This window comes from Schistosoma mansoni, chromosome 2, assembly GCF_000237925.1.
Source record: "Schistosoma mansoni strain Puerto Rico chromosome 2, complete genome".
Lineage (NCBI taxonomy): Eukaryota > Metazoa > Platyhelminthes > Trematoda > Strigeidida > Schistosomatidae > Schistosoma > Schistosoma mansoni.
This window is the reverse complement of record NC_031496.1, coordinates 32,592,437-32,619,810: the sequence shown is the minus strand read 5'-3', so window position 1 is coordinate 32,619,810 and position 27,374 is coordinate 32,592,437. Positions and strand designations below refer to the sequence as shown.

The following is a 27,374-nucleotide window of genomic DNA, read 5'->3' as shown; positions in this document are numbered from 1 at the left end:
CTAAGTTTGTCAAGTCAGTCAGACAATCAATCCATCAACGTGATCTGACATTGGATCATCGTAACAAAAGAGTCGAATGAAATCTTATTGAAACAAGAAAACAAATTAAACCAAAAAAAGAAGCTAATTTAAACAAAATAGAGCAGAACAGTATAGAACTAATAACAAGGATAACAACAAAAAGAGAATATCTCTCTCTTTCTCTCTGTCGTTATATTCATCATCTCACTTGTTTGTAGTTTGGGAAAAGAAAAAAAAATAGAAAAGAAACAATCTTATCGGTAACACCTATTTCCAGCTGTAGTTTTACTATCGTTCAATGAAATTGGATGAAATTAATATTGGAAATAGGTTAAAAGGAGTATAGAGTGTATGTGAGAAAGGGAGAGGTTAATATCAGTGATGAATAAATATATATGTTGTTATGGAAAAAAAAGAGGAAGAAGAACTATAAACATTTTACCTATGTATTATGAATATGGATAGAACTAGAAAAGAAGGCCCAAACACAGAGTGGGTTGGAGAATGCTAGTCGGTGGCCTATGCTCCATGACGAGTAATAGGCATAAGTAATTAAGTATGCATTATGAAACATATCCACAAGAGAATAACAGAAGGCAAGTGAGTGAAGTGAAGAACGAAATGTGTCAAGTCAGATAATCAATCAACGTGATTTGACATTGGATCATCATAACAAAAGAAATCTTATCTTATATATATATATATAAATGTGCATATAGTGGAGATGTATAGACAACAAGCTGATTGCTATAGATGTATCACAATACAATATATAGATTTATACATTTTGAAAAAGGAAGACAAACCCATAAACTGATTATAATAATAATAAGAATAGATTCTGAACATCAACTTCATAGATACTGACTGGATTCACACTCATACAAAATACACATACATTCATAAGAAGAAAAAAACAACAACAAAATACATTTTTATTGTGATGAAGTAGAATCTGTAATTAAATTTTGTTTTTCAGATCCATCTTTATTCTGTTGTTCATCATGATGATGATCTTGATCCCGATGATCTTGATCCTGATGATCCTGATCTTGATCCTGACAAGTATTAATTAATGTACCAGATGGTGATAAATCACCAGGATGTAAAATATTCAATTCACGTTTATGTTTCTTTTTTAATTTTTTATTTTTATTAGATGGTGTAACATTGGTGGTGTAACCATCAGGGGGGTGATAATTATTATTCTCTATAGTAACACCTTGTTTTGATTTATTTTGATCATTTAAAAGAAGTTCCGTTTGTTCATGTTTATAAGTGTCTTCAGCTCCCCCCTTACTAAGCATTGCTTTACGTAATTCAGTTTTACGTCGACGAAAGAATCCTAATAGATATAGTAGAATAATTAACAGATATAAAAATAATACACCTAATATAATACCAACAATAATTGGCCATATAGGTAATTGATGAATTAATTTCGGTCGAATTTGTGGGAAGAAAAATGTTTGAGATAAATAAAAATGTCCAATTGGTTCATTAGCTGGTTGGACACCTTTTGGTATACTACCTTGATTGACAGATATGATTGTGACAAGCTGTAAGGGGGAAAAACAAACAAAGTGAGAGTAATTGAGAGTGAGAGAGAACATCATAGTTACCATAGCAGTTGAAACATCATCATCATCATCATAGTAATATCAATGTAAAAGTATTTATATACTGACACACATATCCACAGCGGGTATCTGGACCAACTACTGTGAATGAATGATTTTGGTCACTTGATTCTTAATTATCTTCCTTTCAGTAAATCATTCATCTCCCCATAGAATACTTGTGATTTAAGACAATCCTTACAGGATACATACACATATACCTCAACATGAATGGGAAGATTCAAAAACGAACAAAATAAAATTGAACTATAGTCTCTTATGAAGTTGATTTAATAAAAGTCCATTAGTGTTTTCATTCAATTAGCTAATTTCTGTGTAGTTTTTAGAATAAATTTTGTTTAAAGTATGAATAGATCACATGAATAGAAAACATGGTACAGTTAGAAAGGGTTTTGTGGAGATTTCAAAATTTTCATAGTTGAAATCATGAGTCAATTAAAGCTAGACCAACCGTGGAAAACTTAGAAGCTCTGGATGGCCGTTTCGTCCTATCATAGGACTCCGGTTAAGTCTAATGATAACGGACTCCGGTTAAGTGCTATTATGGGACTCGGTTAAGTGCGCTGGCGCGAGACTGATAGGTCCTGGGTTCGAATCTTGTGAGGTGGGATCGTGGATGCGCACTGCTGAGGAGTCCCGTAATAAGACAAAACGGCCATCCAATGCTTCCAGGTTTTACATCGTGATCTAGCTTCAATTGACTCGTGATTTCAACCCTGGTGCAGTTGGTTATTCAACTAACCAAAATATTAACGAATGCTTTCAAAATATAAATTGAATAGTTTATAATCATTCTTACACAGAAGCACAGGAACTTACAAACTTACCATATAACTTGACAACATGATACACTAAATAGGCAACAAGCATAAATAGTACAGTTTGAATAGAAACAACACCATGGTATACTTCATTTAATGAAGAGAGATATCTGACTGTTTGTGTTACTTCCCAGGTCTCTAAATTACTGTTCCCCTCTATTCACAGCCACATTTGGCTAAATCTTGTACAAATGTTATTTTCTATTTTATGGTACGATGTAGTCAGTTTGTTTCGTATATAAACCCAGTATGTTTGAGAAAAATGATTCATATTACAGAGGTTGTTATTGGTGTTTTGAACTTAACTTACTGGGCTAGGCAGAAAGCAGGACCGACTAATGCTCCAGAAGGCGAAAACCCTAACAGCTAACGAAATAATCTGTAAAACTATTTTAATGTCCTTGAGCAACTCTTAGAATGACGAATTAGAGCGCTGGTGGTTGGTAGTTAATTACAACTCTTAATAATTAACAAGATTTGTAACTATAGTCAAGGTTATGGAGAATTTCGGTGAGGTAAGTAATAATGAGGTTAGACACAGGGTATTAGAAAATGATGGTAAATAAGTTGATGAAGTCATAAATCTTCATCGACTGAGATGGTTAGGTCACGTGTTACGTATGCCTGAACACAGAATACTACGACACGCTATGCTGACTAGTATTGGCGATGGTTGGAAGAAAGTTAGGGGCAGCCAAACCAAAACGTGGCATCAGAGCTTAAAGTCACTAACTTTTAGTCTGAGCCATCTTGGTAGATGCAGACTACTTGGTTGGCGTCTGCGTGACTATCGTAACCAATGTTTGGAGACTCTAGGTGATATGGCTCAGAATCGATCACAATGGCGTAGGTGTATACACTCTTTATCTTCCCTTAAACTTTGAGATTCAAGTAGCTTCATATCTGTCCTCCCTCATATACTATATCCTTATATACAACCTATCTTTCATATACTACCACTACTAAATTAACTATTTCTATGAATCCGGTGTTTATCTTGTTGTGCTAATGAGGTATGGCAACTTGGACCGATGCATAAATGTGCCTGGTCTTACGTTGTAGCTGAATGACTGATAAATGTAAATAAGATATACGATTCAAAATTGTCCATCATTTTAGTGTATTATTATTATTATGTTTATTATAATATGGGAATAAACAAATTCAATATCCAATTGACAATTACATTCAATCTTATTGAATCATTCAAAATATACCAAATGGTATTCTTAATATTCCCAAAGGAAAAAAATGACTTGATAAACAGATAGAACTAGTTCTTTACTCATTTATGTCATATTTATTAGTTGTTATGCATATTTATCAGTTAGTTAATCAGTCAGTCAGTCAGCTACAATTTACGATCAGGCATCGATTCAATTTGTCATACCTCATTAGCATAACAACACGATGAACATCGAATTCTATTTATATATTTAATCATAAAAATGTGAAGTTATCATAATACTAAAGGGAACATTTTATACAAGTGTAAAGTAAAAGGTAAACACTTTCATACTTTCTATAATCTCATGAGATTGTAGTTATTCATAAAATGACAGTTTTTATAACGTTAGTTTACATTACTGAATTGTTTTTCAGTAGTGTGTATGTGTATGTGTGTGTGTGTGATTGTTATTATTATTAGTAGTAGTATTAGTAGTATATACACGTCAATGAATTGTTTATGTATGTTTATTCAGTTATGGACCAATTTATGTTGGCTTAGTGGACTACTATTCTATATTCTAATATGAGGATTAGAAGTGTATCACTAATCGACTGTAGTGGTAAATAAATCGTTAAAGTAAATAGTTCTGTATTTCTTTCACATTGATGTTGCCCTTATTAGTTTTACTGGACATATCCTAGAGGAAGGCACTTTGTCATCCATCTTCACTAGATAACCAATGGACATGCCAAACTACGTATCCCTTACAACTGTTAGCCAGCTTAAATCTTCGAACACCTTTAATTCTAACTACCGATTTGACAGTATAAGTAGACGTCGATTATAAAAGTGTTATGTGTAAAGGCTTTGTCAAACTCTGAATGCATGTGGTATCTCTATGACGTACAGAAGCTACTGGTTGATTACTACTCTGAGAGATTATGAAATAATTGTAGTTGGAAATATGAACTAATTAATATCAATGAAGTAGTGTAAACGTGTCATGATCCTTTCAAGACCTAAACAATATTGGTAAGCAAAGATGGATAGTGGCTAGCAGTGGAGTCCAGGGCTCGCGTTTCGTCCCGTTTAAGACTCGTCAACTGGATGTACCTGCATCTCAGAGTTGATGTTCACTCTAGGACTCGAACCCAGTACCCTCGCTTCAAAGGCCATCGCGTTATCCACTCGGTCACTGATTCCTGATAGCCACTTGCTTGTGCAATGGACCGAAGTTAGTGTCACCTAGTACTATTTGTTTGAATCTTCTCATTGATGTGTAGGGACTGCAACTGGTCAGTTTCTAATATGTGAATTAAGGCTATATCGAGGCAATACGCACAGTATGCACATATGTGAATTAGAGACTGACCAATTGCAGTCCTAAAAAAACATCATGGGAAGATTCAAACAAAAAAATGCTAAGTGAATCTAAACAATATTGTTTATCAACTCAGTATAAGGTCATGAGTGTATATTTTTTGAATATCTTCAATAAGAACCTCCAAAAAAACTTTTTATAGACCTCCCTCGATAATTTCTTCATTTGATTTTAACCAATGATAGAAAGTTCTAAATTCATAGCCTAGCACTATCTGTTTTTTCTACAGTCAGTCAGTCAGCTACAACGTAGGACCAGGCACATATATGCATCAATCCAAGTTGCCATACCTCGTTAGCATAACAAGATGAACAAAACTCTAGTTAGGGACAATTGAATTACAGACAATCTCACGAAATTCTGATAACCATACAATGAACAGTTAATTTGCAAATTAACAATCAATGGTCTCAATCTTCACTGTTCCTTCTGTAAATATCAGTTCATCTTCTCTAATTTCATTATTCATGCATTTTCGTACCAATTGGGTGCCGTTAATGTTCTCGCCTTCTCGATCTTCTACTGAAATACATTCAATATCTGACCATCACCATATACTACTTATGTGGATATCAGTAACCTACACCACACTATTTAAAATGAATATGTTTCATTAATTTTAAAATATGTATTAACTGTTAAATGGTACTTTGATGCGAAGATATTTGAATAACCCACACAGACTGATCATTTAGCAGTACCCGATGTAAAATTTGTTCAGTGATAAATGTTAATCAAATCCTATAGATCAAATTGTAATCTGGACATTAATCTTCTAATTAACTTGACATTAAGTGGATCGTGTATGTATATCAACTGATCTGAAATCTACTATATCCGTTAGCATTCAGTCACCATTCAGTATGAATAGATAACTCTTACAGGGGATCGGTAATAACACATGTAAACCATTTGAAACATCATTAACTATGACATTAAGTGATGACGGTTCGAATAACATAAGGAACCTGGATTCTGTCAACATCGGAGATAGGTCTTGTTAATGATTATCAACTAGCAAACAAACTTCCACCCAAAGTTTGTGCTGCTGATGATGTCGTTGAGAAGAACAATGAAAGCTTCACAACCAAACCATCAAGCTGAGAGAACAAAACTCTATAGTGGATGGTAATCATTAGAAAAACAACTTTAGTAAACAAAAGTATACTATTAAAATCAGTTGATGATTGAATGGTCGTCTAAGTGAACAGTGCAAAATGTAAATATCGATAGAAATGTAAATAAAAAGAGGTTTTTTCATTTTAACTTACATCAACATCTGATATATGTTTTGCAAACAGAGTACGTGCCCATAACCATCCAGTAACTTTAATTAAAACAGGACGATTTTTGACTAATTCATCAACATGACAAATAATCTCTGCACATATTGGTGGTTTTTGTATTCGATTCCCAACACGATTACATTCAAATACCTTTGGGTAGGGTTTTTTTTGTTGGTCGAATCCCAAGATGAAAATAGGGGGGTAAAAAAAGAAGAAACAGGAATTATTCGTTTTAAAACACACAAAACTATTTTTTATTTATTTTGATAGTTAAATTGATGAGTCAATTTAAGCTAAATCACCATTGAAAATCTTGAAACACTGGATGACTGTTTCTTCCTTAGTATATGACTTCTAAGTAGTTCGTATTCATGATCTCCAACCAAAAGGACTTGAACCTATAACCTTCAGTTTAGTGGGCGAATGCTTAATTTCTAGACCATTGACCAAGCATCAAACGCTGTAAATATTTAACTTCATTCGATTCATAATCATACGCAACCCTTAATCTATTTCCCGAGCTAAATAACTGTTTCCACCTAGCACTTGTTATTTAAACCCTATAAAATTCACCATTATCAAATAAAAATCTATTGTTTAGTTACAAATTTTATGTTCAGTCCAGCTGATCCATGTTAGGTAGAGACAGATATCTACCTCCGTACAATGGAAGATGGTCGTGCAATTTCGTGGATTGGTTAATGTTAGACATTAACATCGTTGGATGCCGGCCGACTCAGTGGTCCATCGGTTAAGTGCTGTGGCGCGAGACTGGTAGGTCATGAGTTCGAATCTCGTGAGGTGGGATCGTGAATGAGTACTGCTGAGGAGTCTCACACTAGAACGAAACAGTCATCCAGTGTTTCTAAGTTTTCCATGGTTATCTAGCTTCAATTGACTAATGTTCTCAACTATAAGAAAATTACTAAAATCTCCACGAAACCCCCCTTCTGACTTAGTTTATTTTCAACATAAATTGTTTATGTTAACAAAGTGTTCATTATCTTTGCCCCAATAGTTAACTGAATATACATTTAATATTCAATATACAGAACGTACTGATAAAGAAATGTTTATATTTCTATTTAAAATTCTCATAAAATTGATGAATCAGATAAGTTCACTTGTTGTTGTTTACTTATATCTTCCCATTGTTGTTTAGGACTGCATTTGATTAGTCTCTTATTGGACATATGTGCATACTGTGTGGATTGTTTTGATATTGCCTTAATTCATAAGCATTATAAGCAACGATGGATAATGGCTATGACAGGCGTTTCGTCTAATTTGGAACTCATCAACTGGATATAAATGCATCTAGGAATTAATGTTCACTACGGTACTCGAATAACATCAAATGAATTTAAAACTCCCACTCACTACACGAGAAAGTGGCTATCAGGACTCAATAGCTAATAGAATAATGTCGATAGCGTTTGAAGCAAATGGTACTGGGTTCAAGTCCCGGATTGAACATCAACTCTGGGATACAGATACATCCATTTGATATGTCCCAAATTGTACGAAACGCGTATCCTGAATTCCACTAATAGCCACTATCCACCTTTGCTTATAAAGCTGAATCAGATAGTTCACACTGTAATCATTACATTATTGTTTATTTAGTACAGTCATCTTTTAGAGAAGGTGAACTATCTCTTTTGCTACATGATACCATTTCTAAACACCAAAAAAACAGACAGTTAAACAAATATTGTTTAAAGATCCCTTCCCCTCATCATCTTCAAAAGACTAATCTATGAACGAGGTACATTCTTTACGATAAATTCTCTTCAGATTCTATAATTCTTATATCCTAAGTAATAATCCGAAAACGTTGTCCAAGTTAAACTGTATCGTTTAAAGTGTTACAGCATGTGAATTTAGGATTTTCAAACAAAATAGAATAAATCAGAAGGTGGTTTTGTGGAGATTTTAGTAACTGTATACGGTTGAAATCATGAGTCAGTTGAAGCTAGACAACCATGGAAAATCTGAAGGCACTGGACGGTCGTTAAACATTAACACCGTTGGATGCCGACCAGATCAGTGGTCTAGTGGTTCGGCGTTCGCGCGCAACACCGATAGGTCCCGGGTTTGAATCTCATGAGGTGTGATCGTGGATGCGCACTGCTGAGGAGTCCCATAACAGGACGAAATGGACGTCCAGTGCTTCCAAGTTTTCCATGGTTGGTCTAGCTTCAATTCACTTAGAATCTCAACTATATACAAATAATCCGTTATTTAATAATGGAAGCATTTTCAGTCAGATGAAATACAAATATTGTCCCACTACCGACTCGACTGATTCAATTGGAGTACAAATGAAGTGAGTAAAGATGTGTGAAGACAATAGGATGTAGCCGACATAGAAATTACGGACTATCACACTAAAATTTGATAACCATACAGTAAACAGTTAATTTGCAAACTGTCAATCAATTGTCTGAATCTTGATTATTTCTTCTGCAATAACAGTCAGTAGTCTTTTATTATTGTTGTTCATGCATTTTCATACCTATTGCCTTTCGTTTCCGTTCTCTCCTTATCGATCTTCTACTGAAATACATCCAATGCCTGACCATCGTTATATACTACTTGTGTAGATATAAGTAACTCACACCACACAACTACAAAAATCAAGGAACACTAAACAAAAGTTTAAAATTTTTCAATAGTTCAGATATTCGAAACTAAATAGGGTTAAAATAGAAGATATTTAAATTTTTCAATGAAAACTCATAACCTTGGAATATATAGATTTGTAATTCAATAATATTATTATATAACTGAAATCATGAGTCAATTGAAGCTAGATCACTATGGAAAACCTGTAAGCACAGGACGACCGTTTCGTCCTATTGTGGGAGTCCTCAACAGTGCGCATCCACGATCCCACCTCGCAATATTCGAATCCAGGATCTAACAGTCTGGCGCCAGAGCACTTATCCGATAGACCACTGAGCTGGTCGGCATCCAACGATGTTAATGTCTAACCTTAACCAATCCACGAAATTACATAGCCGTACCCTATTGCGTTGAAAGTTGTAACTGAAATAAGACAATTGACAACTTCCCCATAATTTCTACGTGATTAGTCAGCCGATTCGTTAAAAGCAATATAGAACCTGAAACACATATACTTCACCTTAAGTTGCCGCATTATATCCATATAGTAAGATCGAATTATCAAGACAAATACCATGGTAATGGACTTATTATTAGAATTAATAATTATCAAAAGTATCAGACATAAACAACATGATACGAGAAGAAAGAATGAAGTCAAGGAATAAACAATACGAGGTACTTTTAAACTGAAGATCTAATGATAGACAAATGTTTGTATTCACTGAAGATTGATCTCTGTTAGGGAAAAGAGTTCTACAAAACTCTCGTACATGAGTTAAATATGACGTTTTGCAGTATTAATGAATAAAATTCAAATACATGAATTCTTATCATCATGTGCAGAATTTAATGTTTAATTACTGTTGTTCATTTTGTAATTTCCCTTTGTACATCGAAGCCCTCTCTGTATTCAATTAGTATTGTTTGTTTGAATATTTCCAACGATGTTTGTAGGACTACAAACGGTCAGTCTCTTATTGACATATGTGCATCCTGTGCGTATTGCCTCGATATGGCCTTAAATATTAAGCATTGTAAGCTAAGATGGATATGCACATACGCCAATTACAAATTGACCAGTTGCAGTCCTAAACATCAATGAAAAAATTTAAACAAGTAATGCTATGTGAATTCCAACTTCACTCCATTGTACAAGCAAGTGGCTATCAGGACTCAGTAGATGAGTGAATAATGTGATGGTGTTTGAAGCAAAAGTTACTGGGTTCGAGTCCTAGAGTGAACATCAATATTGAGATGCAGGTACATCCAGCTGACGAGTCCCAAATAGAACGAAACGTGCGTCAAACTAGATTCCACTGCTAGCCACTATCCATTTTTCTTTAGAAAACCCTTTCTAGTTTTTATTTTTATTTTTCATGTTTTCAACTTCGTGAGAATTCATTAATGGTTATCATCACCATTAATCTTTTTGTACCTTATCTCAATTACTTCTCGTCTAGTTTATACATTTATAAAAAGAAAAAAGCACAAAGATATACATGTGTATATTAAGTTGTGAATGTGTATATTTAATTTCACAGGGAATGGACTTATACTGATTTGTATTCATATTTCATCGTACACCTCCCCTACCCCCCCACACACACACACTCAATCTTTATCTCATTGTCACAGATACACCATATCACTGTTTTGTTTACTTCAAATGATAAGATTACAAGGACTATTATTGGCAGTGTTAATAATCATTTTATAGTGAATTAGAGGGTATGGTTACCAGTTTAAGAATCATAAATAAAAAAGAGTAATGATGAAAATACATTTTTCATAGTTGAAATCATGAGTCAATTGAAGCTAGATAACCATGGAAAATTTGGAAACACTGGACGGCCATTTCGTTCTATTATGGGACTCCTCAGCAGTGCGCATCCACGATCCCGCCCCGCGAGCGAGATTGGAACCCAGGACCTACCAGACTCGCGCCAGAGCACTTAACCGACATATATATACATGTATTAGTATTGGACATACATGTTTGTTTGAGTCGACGACAAATACACAGTTTATGAGGTTTTTATATCATTCCAATCATAAGCTTCTATCTGATTGATTTCTGTTATGCATTTCTAAACTTACTCAAAACTAATTACTTAATTACTTGCACCTGTCACCGCTCGTGGAGGAGCATAGGCCGCCCACCAACATTCTTCATCCAACCCTGTCCTAGGCAATCCTTCCCACTTCTTTCCAGTTAACATTCATCCCTTTCATTTCTGCTTCTATTTCCCGACGTGTGTTCTTTGACCTTTCACTTTTACTCTTCCCTTCCGGATTCCAAGTTAGGGGTTACCTTGCGATGCAGTTTGGTGATTTCCTCAATATATGTTTTATCCACTTCGAACGTCTATACATAATTTCCTCCTTCGCTGGAAGCTGGTTTATCCTTTTCCACAACAAGCTGTTGATGACGGTATCCGGCCAGTGAATGCTGAGTATTTTGCGTAAACAACTGTTTATAAATACTTGTACCTTATGACGATGAATGTAGTAGTTCTCCATATTTCAGCTCCGTACATTAGAACTGACTGTTTTGACGTTCACATTGAAGATTCTCACTTTGAAATAAGTTGAGAGTTGTTTTGAGTTCCATATGTTCTTCAATGATAGAAATGCTTCCTTTACATTGCCAATCCTCCCCTTTACATCAGCATCCTATCCTCCTTGTTTATCAATGATGCTTCCAAGTTTCATGAATGTTTCTACCTTTTCCAGAGTTTTTCAATTAAGTGTGATTAGGTTGATGTTCTCCGTGTTGTATTTGAGAATCTTGCTTTTTCCTTTGTGTATGTTGAGGCCTATTGATGCAGAGTCTGCTGCTAAATTTGTTTTCTTCATCTGTATTTGTTTGTGTGTATGAGATAGGAGGGCTAGGTCATCTACGAAGTCCAAATTGTCTCATTGATTTTGAGATGTCCATTGTATTCCTCCACCCAGATGCCGAGGTCTAAAAATTTATTGGAAGCTTATCACTCACATTATTATTTTTTGTATCGAAAATGTTTTAGTCTCATGTAATTTCTTATTTTTAGTGCGTTTTGGTTCATTTATTCAACCTCATAGTCTCAGAAGTTTTGAGTCAACATATAGAGGCTACATTGGCTATCTTAACCTTGTATTCTGATTCGTGTTTAAGGACAGGTATTCTGCGTTCCCCGACAGAAGTTTACATATGCGGTCACTTAATAGGATTACTACCATAATTAGTTCATGTATAGATGATCAAGGTCATAACATTTATCTGATTATTCATCGGTGTTTGAGCGGTCAGTCAGACAAAATGGCAGAGATTGACATTTCTATATTAATAACCTTTCATCCAGGAATCTTGTCTGTACATCATCATCAACAACGAAACTACCAAAAGTTATAATAGTCCTAAAGCTATAGGTCCATCATTCACCAGAAGTGATGACATTCCAAAGACATTGAAGTAGATTTCAACAAAATCTTCTTTACATTCATCATTATCAACATCATAATTTATAATAATAGTATAATAATAGTATCTTAGTGAAGTTTTTTTTTGTTTTTTTGAATTATTTATATATTTATTGTAAACAAATTATATTTGTTTGTTTGAATATTCCCATTTATGTTTAGGACTGCAACTGGTCAGTCTCTAATTGGCGACGAAGGTTGAAGCGAAAAGTACAGTACCAGAGTGAACATCAACTCTCAGATGCAAATACATCTGACTGACGATTTTCAAATAGAACGAAATGCGCGTCCTGGATTCTACCGCTAGCCATTATTCATCTTTGCTTACCATGCTTGTGAATTTAGGCTATATCGAGGTAATACGCACAGTATGCACATATGCCAACTAGAGACTGACCAGTTGCAGTCCTAAAAACATCAATGAGAAGATTCAAACAAGCAATACTAAGTGAATTTAAACTTCACCTCATCGCACAAGCAAGTGGCTATCAGGACTCAGTGACCGAGTGGATAACGCGATTATCTTTGAAGCGAGGGTACTGGGTTCAAATCCTAGAGTGAACATCAACTCTGAGATGCAGGTACATCCAGCTAACGAGTCCTAAATAGAACGAAACTCGCCTTGTCCTGGATTCCACTGCTAGCCATTATCCGTATTTGTTTACTAATTATATTCATATTTTATATCATTTCAAGTCATTACCTATACTTGTTTACATAAAATGACCTAATTAATTAATCAATTTAGATTTTATCAGTGAATAGATACAATCAAAACAAATGATGTACATAAATATAAACTACTTTTTAATTAATATTAATAACAATATGGTATTATTAACATGTTTTCATTATTATTATGATTAACATTAGTAGTAGTAGTAGGCGTAGTAGCAGTAAGAGTAGTAGGAGTAGGAGTAGGAGTAGTAGGAGAGGAGTAGGAGTAGTAGGAGTAGTAGTAGGAGTGGGAGTGGTAGGAGTAAGAGTAGTATTAGTCGTAGTAGTAAGAGTAGTAGGAGTATTCATTCTAATTAATACATTGAATATAGAATTCGAAGAATCATATTCAATATTTAATTGAAATACTTTAAATAATATTATTTTCCAATAGTTGAAATCATGAATCAATTGAAAGTGAAAAACCAAGGAAAACTTGAAGCACTGGACGGCCAATTCGTCCTATTATGGAACTGCTCAGTGTCAGTGCTAATCTATGATCCTGTCTCACGAGAATCGAACCCAGGACGTATAAGTATCCCGTGCGGGGGTCTAGCTTCAATTGACTAATGGCCTCAACTATTAAAATTACTAAAATATCGACCAAAAAATCTCTTCTGATATTAATCAAAATATGCTCACTAGTGACTGGTTTCAAGAGGTATTTCCTGGAGTTCTAGTGAGAAGCAGTGAACAGCGGAGTTCAACCAGGTCTGTTATAAAATAGTAACTGTTTGAAGACAATGGTGGATGTGTCGCTTAATTTCATGGATTGGATGAAGTTAGACATTACCACAGTTGAATGCCGGCCAGCTCAGTCGTCTAGAGGCTAAGCGCTAGCGAGTAAAACTGATAGTTCCTCTGTTGGAATCTTTCCAGACGGGATCAAGGATGTGCACTACTGAGGAGACCCACATTTTGGCGAAATGGACATTCAGTGCTTCCAGGTTTTCCAAGGTGATCTAGTTTTAATTGATTCATGAACTTAACTATTAAAATATCATTTTTCCCTTAATGATTTTTGTTTGTTTGTTTGTTTTAATATTGTTTAAATGATGATAATGTAATTTTATATTATAAATGAACCAATTACAATGATCAAGGGAAACTAGATTTTATTTTCTTCTCTTTACTGATTATTCATTAGGTTTAATGAATATCTTTTCTATTTGAAAAAAAAACATTTGGTTACTTTATATATTGATTAATTACTGATCGGTTATTATTAGTAGTATTTAAACACATAAATAATGGTACAAGGAGGGGACATCAGATATATATGCGCCTCACAAATCTAATTGGATTTGTGTTAGGGCTATGAAACCGCCCAGATGCCAAAACTGAAACAGGTGGTTTTCTTAGGGGGCCACAGCCGGAGCTATTGATCTAAAGGTTTAATACACAAGACAGTGGAGCATCGTGAGGAGATGCAGTCCCATGGTAGCCAGTGAACAACGATTGATTCGTACGCCATTTTTTCCCTCAGGATACTGGAGCCCATGTGCACTATTAGTTTGGAATGAGGGTTTTTCAACTCCTCTGGGTGGACTCTCTGTGTCCAACAACCCGGTCAAAGCGCTTTTCGTCCTCTCAATTTCGTAAACAACATTTAAAGAGGTAGAGCGAACTCTCCTCACTCTTAACCGTACCAGGGCATTTGGGCAACGAATGTTATAGTTGTTTATTTCTTTATGAAGTATTCGATTATTTAAATAAGTCAATAGCAAATGTACTATGTTGAAGTTATGTGGTTGGAGGTAGTCTATAGAAAATCTAGGATCAAAGTGTCGATTTATTTCACACTGGTATCTGTAAGGTTGGCTCGTTGGCAAACTCAAGGAAGCTTCAAGAAGCCCAGAAAGAGACGAAGATATTCTATCCAATCACCGCTAGAGAAACATTCCGAAATGTCGACGTGTAGCTCTCCTATTGGATGAATAAGAAGGCCCCCCTATGTGCCTAATGGTTGTCTGAAATGATGATTTACTTTCAGCCAAAAAAGTATAAATACATGAGATTTCTGTACTATATTTGACACTGGAATAACAGTCCTATCTACAAGTCGTCTGTTTTCTCATTTTGCGACTTGGCAGGGTTCTAGCGTTCGAGTGATCAAGTTATATGCAACATACTAAAAGTCTAAGTTCGACATATAACAGCATCAATAAAATATGCCTACTATTTTGAGGGAAGTGATAGTCAAATCCTCGTCACATTATCAATACAATTTTATTATCCATATTATTCAACATCAAAAGTTATCTTTCATGAGAATAATACAAACAAGGATAATATGATTTTATTTTAAAATCTTTATCACTATGACAGTTCTAGCATTTCTTCATCGTCGATTCGGCACAGATAGATATAGGCACTTAAAATCGATCGATTCAATGAATGTCTGTTTTCAAAGATAGTTCTGTCGATTATAGTAAGATTTGCATTGTATAATAAGCTGAAAATGTAAATAATGATGAGATACTGAACGTTATCCCATAATTTATCGATTTGAAGATCTTCAATTCAAGTTGCAGCAGTCAATCTCGAAAAATCTTCAAACATTCCCATCAACAATGGAAATCACTTTTAAAAAACAAAGAGAAGTGCTAATTATCACTGAATGAAGACGACTAAACCGAACCACTCTATCTCGGTATCCACCCACAAATTCATAACATAACTGTATTCTAACTATCAATAAAGGGATAATAATAACATTGATTCGCCAAAAGCTCTACAGATGTAATAAGGCTCAAACATGAAAATTATCGGTTGGAGTTCGATAATTTTAATAGATAGTTCACTATTTTACATTACTTAAAACTGAAAACAATCATTATTCTTAGCTGATTACTTATCTAAAGTATGCTAATACTTTAATATTGGAATCACTCTATGATATTGCGTAAAACAAGTTCAAACCCCCCATAAAGAGCACTGTTTTCATTTAGATTATAGAAACACTTTAATGAAAAAGAGCCAGGTATCGTGAAACCTAGTTCACAACCCTTTTAAACAATTCAATCCAAGCTTCTCTAGGATCAAAACTCAAATTATATCTCAGTGTCAAATTATTTATTCAAGTGATTACATTACTATAGGCTATTAGCACTTCCATTACCATTAAGAGGTAAATAAATATGACAGTGGTTGTTATCCAACAAGTAATCACTTTAGTTAATTGGACCCAAAATTATATAGACATACAAAGGTGTAAATGGATAATATTGGATGCCTGCTCTGTGGTCTGATGATTCAGCTCTCTCGCGCGAGATTGTTAGGTCCTGAGTTCGAATCTCTTGAGCCGGGATTGTGGTTGTACACAGCTGAGGAATCTCACGCTGGGACGAAATGGCACACCAGTGCTTCCAGGTTTTACATGGTTGTCTAGCTTCAATCGATTCATGATTTCGACTATGGAAATACTGAAATATCAACAAAATCCCTTCTAATCCTATCATCATTGGATCCCGGCTCAGTGGTCTAACGATTAAGAGCTCGCGAGCGAGACCGAAAGGACCTGGGTTCGAGTCTCTCGAAGTGAGATGGATGATATGCACTGCTGAGGAGTCCCACACTAAGACGAATTGGTCGTCCAGTAACTTCAGGTTTTCCATGGTTGTCTATCTTCAATTGATTCATGATTTCAACTATACTATGATAAGACAAGATCTATGTCTAATATGATCCATTGAAATTATTAGTTTATCAATAAAAATAACTTAAGTAAATTTCTGTATCTAATCCATCATCATCATCATCATTATCATCATCATCATCATCATCATCATCATCATCCAAATCATCATCCAAATCATCCAAATCATCATCATCATCATTGTCTCATCATCATTGTCTCTATGATTTCGAATACATTTCAATGAAATAGATGATTCATTCATTTATGTATACTAATTTGCATACATACATACTTACATACATACCCCACATACAAACAAACATGTGTGCATGCACATACACACTAACACACACACAAAGTTCAAATGTGAATTATGTTAATTAATCTAATAAAACAAACATTGAATATTGAACAAGTAAATTAAATGACCATTTAAAGTTTAAGGGTATAAAGAAGACTTTATTAATTCAACAATAGATTATTATTAGTAGTAGTATTATTATTAATATTAGTAGTATTAATAGTGGTAGTAGTAGTAGTAGTAGTATTGATATTACCATTACTACCATTATTACTATTACTGTTAGTAGTATCTTTACTATTATTATTATTATTACATTTCATTATTTAGAATGATTTAACTGTGTGTGGGAACTTGAATTTGTTTAGTTCCACTTCATATGTTTATATATACCAAATGAATGATTTATGGTTAGAGATTTTTATTTGGATAATTTATATATCATGGTATTAATCATTAAACAAAAACATGTCAATTTATGATGTAAATGGGTTAAGAAATAGAACGAAACGCATGTCCTGGATTCCACTGCTGTCCACTATCCATCTTTCCTTATAATACTTGTGAATTAAGGTTATATCGAGGTAATACGCACAGGATGCACATATGGCCAGTAAGACACTGATCAGTTGCACCCCCAAACATCAATGGGAAGGTACAAACAAACAATACCAAGTGAATTTAAACTTCACCCCATTGTACATGCAAGTGGCTATCAGGACTCAATAGCAGAGTGGATAACGCGATGACGTTTGAAGCGAATGGTACTTGGTTCGAATCCCAGAGTGAATATCAAATCTGAGATCCAATTACATCCAGCTGACGAGTCCCAAATAGTACAAAGTGGCGAGCATCCTGGATTTCACTGTCAGCCACTATCCATCTTTCCTTAAAATGAATTAATGTCATTATATATTAGGAATACTGTATAGTTGAATTGTCTTCACTTTTATTTAATTAAAAATAAACGATATGGAATTTTCGGGGGACAAATAAATGGTACTAGTTAGAATCTATATTATGTGTAAGGTGATCATTTTGTGTCAGTCTGTAATTCAGTGAAAAGTGGGTATGTGCCCCTTTGAAGTAACCGCAAACTATCTGCTTAAAAGTACATATACCTCTTAAGGTAGTTACATTGAGGGGACAGAAAAGAAGAGTGTACTTTGGATGTTTTTTTGAATATATTCCAAAAAAGAGATTTAGTTCTTGAGGAGTAACTACATGCAGTAGAACAATTCCTAGACAGTTTATTGATACATAACATTAAGGGGATAACATCAAATATTTCCTAAAGTAATTAATAAATCATCAAGGTGTAATCTATTTAGTTTCACATGCCTAAGATCTGATTTATGTACTTCAAGGTAAACACGGTTGTCAATATTAAGTTGGAAGGCGTTTGTATGGAGATTTCAGTATTTTCATAGTTGAAATCATTAGGTATGGAGATTTCAGTATTTTCATAGTTGACTAATGATTTCAACTATGAAAATACTGAAATCTCCATACAAACCCCTCCTGATTATAATCATATACTCACTAGTGACTGACTTCAAGAGATAATTCCCAGAGTTCTAGTGAGAAGCAGTAACCAGTGGAGTTCAAAACACATCTGTTGTGAAGATAATCGGTGAATGGTTGCTCGAATTCGTGGATTGGTTAAAGTTAGACATCAACACCATCGGATGCCTGCCATCTCAGTGGTTTATCGGCTAAGTGCTCTGGCGCTAGACTGGTAGGTCCTGGATCTGAATCTCTCGAGACCAGATCGTGGATGCGCACTGCTGAGGAGCCCGAAACTGGGACGAAACGGCCGTTCAGTGCTTCCATGTTTTCCATGGCGGTCTAGCTTCCATTGACTCATGCGAAAATATTAGGTTGCCCTAATTACTTAATTCATACTTCTTTACATGATATTTTTCAACCATTTTTTTAATTTATAGTTTCATTTAAACCAGGTGATCTCTATTTTATAATGAGTATTGTAGTGTATGCTACTTAGATTGATAGATGTAAGTAGTATGTAATACCAATTGGAAGTAGAAAACTTGAGAGCAAAAGTTTGAGAAGATTAAGGTGAAGAAAAAAGAGAAGGAAACTGAAGGAAATAAAAATAAAAACAGGAATGAAGGAGCAGTGTAGCTCATAAGCGACAGTTCAAAGAGAATGAACAAATGGTATATTTAATGTATGGTTTCCTTATTTTTATGTAAGCAGTCTGTAATGTTATATCTAACAATACATTAGTCTTTCCCCACTTGAGTGTTCACTCACGATATTATTAATGACTTTATACTAGATAACTACTTAATCCTAGCCCCGTGGTCTTTCATCAAAACGGTCAATCTTTTGAGAATGTCCTTGGCATGTGATATTGTGGTGTGGGTTACTTATATCTACATAAGTAGTATATATCATGAGTCAGGAATAGAATATGTGGCAGCAAAAGATTGAGAAGATGACAAAGGGAAGAACAAAAACAGAAAACAATTGGTATGGAAATTATTGAACAATTAATAAACATTTTGCGAATAAAATATCAGAGTATAATTTTTCTATTTTTTCAAGTAACTAGTTGAACTCATGAGTCGATTGGAGCCAGATCACCATCGAAAAACTGGAAACATTGGACAGCTGTTTTGTCTCAGTGTGAGACTCCTTGGCAGTGCGCATCTACCATCCCGCCTCAAGAGATTTTAACACAAGGCTTACCAGTCTTGCGACAAAGCACTTAACCGACAGACCACTGAGCTGTGTGGCATCTGATGGCGTTTGAGCAACAATTCACCGATTGTCTTCAGTGAGTTTTTATCTCACAACAGACGTGGTTTAAACTCCACTGATGTTAAGATGCATCAATATGATGTAATCAAGGATTAGCAACAATAAAGTCTAGTCAAATTAACCTGTGTGACAGAAAAACTAAGATTTATGATATGAATTTAGAACATTAATAAATATTTTAATTACATCATAGATGTAAACAAGTCATATGGACATATGGAATAATCATATATGTTTCCATCTAAATTGATTGACATTTGTCTTAGTTACATCCATATATGGTCATTATATCGGGGGGAATGAATTGTATTATAACAAACTATAATCTTAATGAAAACAATCATGAGTTTAAATGAAGTTACTGTAAAAATGGCTCGTTGGCAAACTCAAGGAAACTTCAAGAAGCCAAGAAAGATCTGAATACATTCCATCTAATCACCATTAAGAGAACATTTTAGAATGTCGACTTGTATCTTCCTTACTGGATAAATAAGAATGACCTCCTGTGTGCCTATTGGTTGTTCAAAATAATGATGATTATATAACAGTTACTTGTTTAGATTATACATAATGGATACCAAAACAATAGTGAAAAGGTAAACAATTCTAGATGTTATACCCATATTGTAGTGAATGAACTATTTATCATTAGTCTCTAATTTTGTTTTGAAATAAATTAGGGTTATTTACTTGAAAATAAAACAAATCGATTGAAATCATGATTTGTTACCATATTGTAACAAATATTTCTGACAAAACATTAAAACACAGTGTCATATAGTAATCGATGAATATTAGTCAACGAAAACCACATAGTTGTTCTAATTTGGTTTAGAAATGCCCTGGTACGGTTGAAAGTGTGGAGAATTCGCAATCTCTCTCGAAATGCTCTCACATGGCCACGCGTATACAGCCTCTACCAGGGAAGTCCTACTCACTGCCTTCTCGTGGTAGGGGTGTTGTTTATAAAATTGAGAGGACGGAAAGCGAATGTCCGGCGCTTTAATCAGGTTGGTGGACACGGAGAGTCCACCTAGGGGAGTTGGAAAATCCTGATTCCAAACCAATGGTGCACATGGGCTCCAGTATCCTGAAGAAACAAATAGCGTATGAATCAATCGCTGGTCACCGGCTAACATGGAACTGGATCTCCTGAAGTTGTTACACTGCCCTATGGATTAGACATCTAGGTCGAAAGCTCCATGTGTGTTCCTCTAAGAAAACCACCTGCTTCGGTCTGGGCACCTCGGCAGTATGATAGCCATCACACAAATCAAATGAGATTTGTGTGGCGCATATGTATCTGGTGCCTTTTGGTGCCAATATTTATGTATTCAAATAAATAATAACTAAATAAATAATGTACATTATAATCTCCACAAATCAACCTACATTTCATTCTACTATGGGACTCCTCTAGAAGTAGATATCCACGATCCTACCTCAGAGGATTGAACCCAGAACCTTTAATTTTTCATGAGACGGTCCGACTCCTAGATCCATCGTCTGGAATTCCACAGGGCACATATCTAACTTTCATACATTTGAATTCATGAAAGACTAAGCGAACCTTGATAAATCACTTGTCTATAGTCACATGTTGTATTAAGATCAAACGGCAAATGAGAAATAATTAGCGAGCAAAGCCACTAGAGGAAGTCAATTATGCTTCTAATCAAGCTTTCAGATCACATTTTTTTTGTCCCAGGATAAAAATACATATGTATGCATACAAATAGTTAGTTTGCTTAATGGTTCAATTTTATCAATTACAACTTCCTAGTCAGTTCTACGTTTTCCCATCGGCACAGCTGATTGAACTAACGTATAGGAAGCATGAATATTCGTAGTTGATGTCGTGAATTGTAATAATTTTACAGGTGATACAACAAACATGGTAATCTGAATGATTTACGACAGGTAGATTTGCAGTCAAGAAAATACTAGTTCAGTAATTATACATATAGACACTTAATGTTTCATTGAGAGAAAAAAATTTATTGAGTGAGGTCTAATCTATTACTTCTTGAATAATGCGTTTGAAGAGTGATAACCATAAATCTATTTTTGTGTGTTTTATCAAATCAGCCATATCAAAGAATAAGAATTCCTCACACTGACGTCTAACCTAATGCTAAATAGTTTTTCAGGTGATCTCATTTCAATGAAGTAACTTTTTTTGGAGTCTCTATATGTTCGAATCTCGTTAGGCAGGATTGTGGAAGCGCACTGCTGAGGAGTCCAACAATAGTAAGAAACTGCCGTCCAGTGCTTTCATGGTGGTCTAGCTTCAATTGACTCATGATTTTAATTATCAAAGTACTGAAATCTCCACAAAACCCTTTTTTTCTAATCAAAGGAATCATGATAGTCTAGCCATCGTTTATAAGTGATAGGTTTGTACAATCATCTCCTGAACGTCTACACACACACACACATAAGCGAAATTACCTAAAATTTAACTTTTCAATGAATTAAAACAAAGGAAGGTAGAGATGAGAAAGTTTGTATACTGTTTACTGTATCCCCCCCTCCAAAAAAACCATAATGAAGGCACATGATACCATGGTGACTATGACGAGGATAATGTAAATATGTAAACAAGTACCATTTCACTTCCTTAATGATTAATTTAAATCAAATTTTCCCACACATTTAAACAATATTTAGAGAGAAAGAAAAGGAATTGTGATTCATTCAATTTTTATGTTTGTTGTCATTTTATTTCATTATTACGTAGAGTTGTCAATGAATCATCATTTAAATGTTTGAATGAATCACTGGGTCACTTTTTGTGATGATTTTAGTAATTTTATGTTGCTGAAATCATGATTCAGTTGAATCCAGACCATCATGAAAAACCTGGAAGCACTGGACGACTGTTTCGTCCTATTGTAGGAGTTCTAGTAGGAAACAGTAAACAGTGAAGTTCAAATCACGTCTGTTGCAGAGATCGGAACTCACTGAAGATAATTGGTGAACGCTTGCTCAGATTTTGTGGTTTTGTTGAAGTTAGACATTAAAACCGTTGGATGCCGACCAGCTCAGTGGTCTAGCAGTCAAACGCTCGTGAACGAGACTGATGGATCCTGGATTCGAATCTCACGAGGTAGGATGGTGAATGCGTAGTGTTGAGGAGTCCAAAACTGGAACGAAACAGCCATCCAGTGTTTCCAAGTTTTCCATGGTTATCTAGTTTCAATTGACTCATGATTTTAATTATTTAATTTCCCAAAAATGACAATAGCCTACATTAGGATTATACACATAAACTGGATGATAACGAAGGATTCATAAATCAGTTTAGTTTATAAGTAAACATATAAACATATGGTTGATTCCAGAGATTTCAAAACTATCAATATGTTACAATTTACAGTAGCAAAAGTGAAAGACCAAAGAACACACTTTGTCAGAAATAGGAAGCAGACATGAAAAGGATGAGTCGGAACTGGATAGAACTGGTGCGAGAATGCTGGTGGAAGGCCTATGCTCTTGCTCGAGGTGTAACAGGCGTAATTAAGTGATAAATGAATAGTGGCTTTTCTTAAAAAAAACTCTGTACGTTTTCTATCATTATCATCATTAATTTTGGGATCTTCGTCAACTATTTCTTATCAATCAGAGGGGTTTTGTGGATTAATTAGTTAGTCGACTAGTCAAACTCTAGATTTAATGGCTTTTAAAAACCGAACGATAATTTTCATAGTTGAAATCATGAGTTGATTGAAGCTAGACCACCATCGAAAACCTGGAAACACTGGATGGCTGTTTCGTCCTATTGTAGGACTCCTCATCAGTGAACTTTCACGACCTCGCCTCTGGAGATTCGAACCTAGAACCTATCAGTTTCGCTCTAGATCACTTAGCCGATGCCGACTCAGTGGTCTATCAATTAAACGCAACCATTCACTATTGTCTTCAGTGAGTCCCACAATAGGGCGAAAACGGCCATCCAGTGTTTCCTGGTTTTCCCTGGTGGTCTAGCTTTAATTAATTTACGCGTTGAACTATGAAAATACTAAATCTTTATAAAAAACCCCTTCTGTTAGATTTATTAATAAATAAACAAAAAACCTGATCATGAAATGAGAATAAAAGTGCAGTTTTATAAATTTCAAAGATCTATGCAAATCATTTAAAGTACATTGGAAATGTGTTCCTTCTAAGATGATTAAACTCCTTGTTATGTTCTTCTTTCATCTTAATTTTTTTGCACTTTTGTTTTCTTTTTTTTATATTTTATACATAGAAACTAAAAAAACTGTAAAGAGAGGGGTTAAATCAGTTGATATATAAGAATTTAATTCATACCTTATTATCAGAAGGGGGTTTGGTGGATAATATAGTAATTTCAATAGTTGAGATCATGAGTTAATTGAAGCTAGATAACCATGGAAAACCTGGAAACACTGGATGGCCGTTTTCGTCCTATTGTAGGACTCACTGAAGATGATGGTGAATGGTTGCTTGATTTCGTGGATTATTTAAAGTTAGACATTGAAACCGTTGGATGCCGACCAGCTCAGTGGTCTAATAGTTAAGCGCTCGTGTGCGAGATTGATAGGTACTGGGTTCGAATCTCGTGAGATGAGATGGTGGATGCGCACTGTTGAGGAGTCCCACACTAGGAGGAAACGGCCGTCCAGTGTTTTCAGGTTTTCCATGGTTGACTCATGATTTCAACTTATTACCTTATTAATTTCTTAGTTATTGTTTCTTTGATTTCAATACATAATGCACAAAACTTTACAAGTCGAATAATCTTAACCATGATGAAATAGGTATTTTTCTTTTTTAGTAAATTTTAGAACTTTTTCAATGTTTAATTAAAGTGATAAGATAGAATATAGTACTATTTTAAGTTGTTTTGGTGATGGTAACCACCAGAACATTCTGGATCCACAAGGCACCTTTGGTAACTTGAGGAAACTCATTCTATTCTACGGGATGTAAACTCATGTCACCTAATCAATAGAATCCAAGAAATATGACGTTGGTTACAACACAATTCCATAAAAGTTTAAATGTTACCCAAATATCATAGTGATTACGTTTGTAAATATATCACTAGGTGAACCCCATAGCTAATATTTTTCCTCTCAGGATTGAGGATATAGCTCACTACAGTGAGCCAGTTAGCGCAAAACGTATATATGTATTTGAGTGAATACACATGTTTTGGTCTTCTCACTAATAAAGATTGATGGACTGATTAACAAGAATTTTACGTATCACTATTGTGAGAATGGTCCACAGGTGAAGTTGAGGAAGCTCTAAGAAGCACAGGAGGAGCCGGGCATATTCCATCCAGTCAGCTTTAGGAAGAATATTCTAGAATTATTACGTATAGCTTTCCTATCGGACAATGCTGATAACTCCCTGTGTGCGGACTGGATAACTGTAATGATGATTTCGTTTCTACTAATAACTATAAATACCTGACAATTTTGTACCATAATCAACACCGTTTGAAATAAGATTCCTTCTACTTGTCTTATGTCTTCTGATTTGTGAGTTGGGAGGGTATTAGCGTTCGAGTACTACACGAATATAATACGACAGATTAAGATCTAAGTTCGAGATATAACAACTATCGAAGCTGTACGTCGCATACCACAATAATTGTCTAATGTACTGCATTGTATTATTTTCATGGTGAGGAGAAAATAAACTAGACTAGTTATTGTTTCCTATGAATTAAGCTGCCCGTTTTGAAGCGGATAGGTAAAATCACCATGTCATTTACACCACTCGGGTAATTCAAAACCTCAACTACAAATGCCTGTACTTCAGTCGGTTATTTATCAGCCTAAATAATCAGATCACATTGAGATAGTGATAGAATGGAATTAACAAGATACATTACAAATAAGTGGAGATAGCTATATAGGGCGTACTGCTAGGCAACTTAACCAACGAATGAGTGAACATCTACCAGCATGGTTGGAAATGGGCCAAATAAAAATAAGTGAATATCATAATGGAATCTATAAAATGGTAGAAATAAAGAACACTGAACATAAAGACGAAGACAATTCTCAGGATTAAGAATTATGAACTCATATTTCGATCTAAGATATAATGGAAGATAATGAATGGAATGTATCTACTCCAGTATCTACTACCAGTTTGTACTCATATCACTAAGAATCTTCGATGACGGATAATGAACATTATTCAAAGCCTACCAAAGAAGTATAAGTCTCCTTACATGAACCATTTGATCAGTCTATGAGTAAACTTATCCACTTGGCTGAATAATCATCAATAAGAGCAGTTTAATAATTAACTTACCTCTTTTTGTAATCGTCGAAATTGTATAACAGGAATTTTTGGAGATGATGACGATGATGATGATGATGACGATTGGATTGTTTCAATAGAATCTTCTGTAAATGATTCATTATCATTATTCATAAAAGATTTCTCTATATTGATTTCAGTTTCATGTGTTTTTGTTAAAACACCACGACGTTTTCGTGAATAAACTATGATAGAGGTAAAAGAAGATAACGCAGGATTAATATCAAGAAGAGTAAATTATAGGAATAAGCGACATCTACTTTAAGGCAAGTAACAAACCATTTAAATCATAGTTGTTCGTTAATGAATCATTGATATGGCTCAGAATCCAGAAAGATCATGATACACATTTCAATCGTAATAACCTTATACCATTACAAGCAATTACTACTACTACTTACTTAATTACGCCTGTTACCCCTCGTCAAGGAGCGAAGGCCACCTACCAGTATTCTCCATCCAATCCTGTCCTGAGCAATCCTTTCCAGTTCATTCCAGTTAACATTCATCCTTTCTATATCTCCTTCTATTTCCCAAAGCAATGTGCTCTTCGGCCTTCCACTTTTCCGCTTCCTTTCACCATTCCGTGTTAGGGCTTGTCTGATCCACTTCCAAAGTCTTTTCTTAATTTCCTCTTCAACTGGAAGTTGGTTTGTCCTCTCCCATAAAACACTGTTGCTGATAGTATCCGGCCAATGAATGTTGAGTATTTTGTGTAGACAACTGTTTAGAAATACTTGTATCTTCTTGATGATAAATGTTGTAGTTCTCCACGTTTCAGCTCCGTACAATAGAACTGACTGTCTTGACGTTCGTATTGAAGATTCTGACTTTGAAATTAGTTGACAGTTGTTTTGAGTTGCATATGCTCTTCAATTGTAGAAATGTTGCCCTACTACTACTGAACTGTGGTGTACGCTACTTAAATGAACAGGTATAAGTAGTATATAACATCAATCGAAAATGGCAAAATCTGGCAACATAAAGTTAGGAAGATCAAGTAGAAGAGAATAAGAACAAAAATTAATGAGTATGAAAATGAAGGTACAATAAAGTTTAAGACAATTAATGAACATTTTTCAAATGAAGAATTGAACGTATGGTATTGAAATTATTTTTTTTTCAAATAACTTTGTAATTATGTGTTAAATTAAGTTTGGTTGTTTCCATCTATATTTCCGTACGCTAAGCAACTAATTTAGTGAAAGAAGAA

The 27,374-nt window shown here is 34.7% G+C and overlaps 1 protein-coding gene across 1 annotated transcript; it reads right to left on the bottom strand.

Moving 5' to 3' along the window:
* Positions 1-956: 956 nt before the first annotated feature.
* Smp_181010 (putative integrin alpha-ps) lies at positions 957-26,275 on the bottom strand (the record flags this gene model as incomplete). Its single annotated transcript, XM_018796406.1, has 3 exons — positions 957-1,580; positions 6,306-6,470; positions 26,153-26,275. The coding sequence occupies 3 exons, from the start codon at positions 26,273-26,275 to the stop codon at positions 957-959; spliced, it is 912 nt and encodes a 303-aa protein (XP_018650622.1).
* Between the last annotated feature and the right edge of the window lie 1,099 nt (positions 26,276-27,374).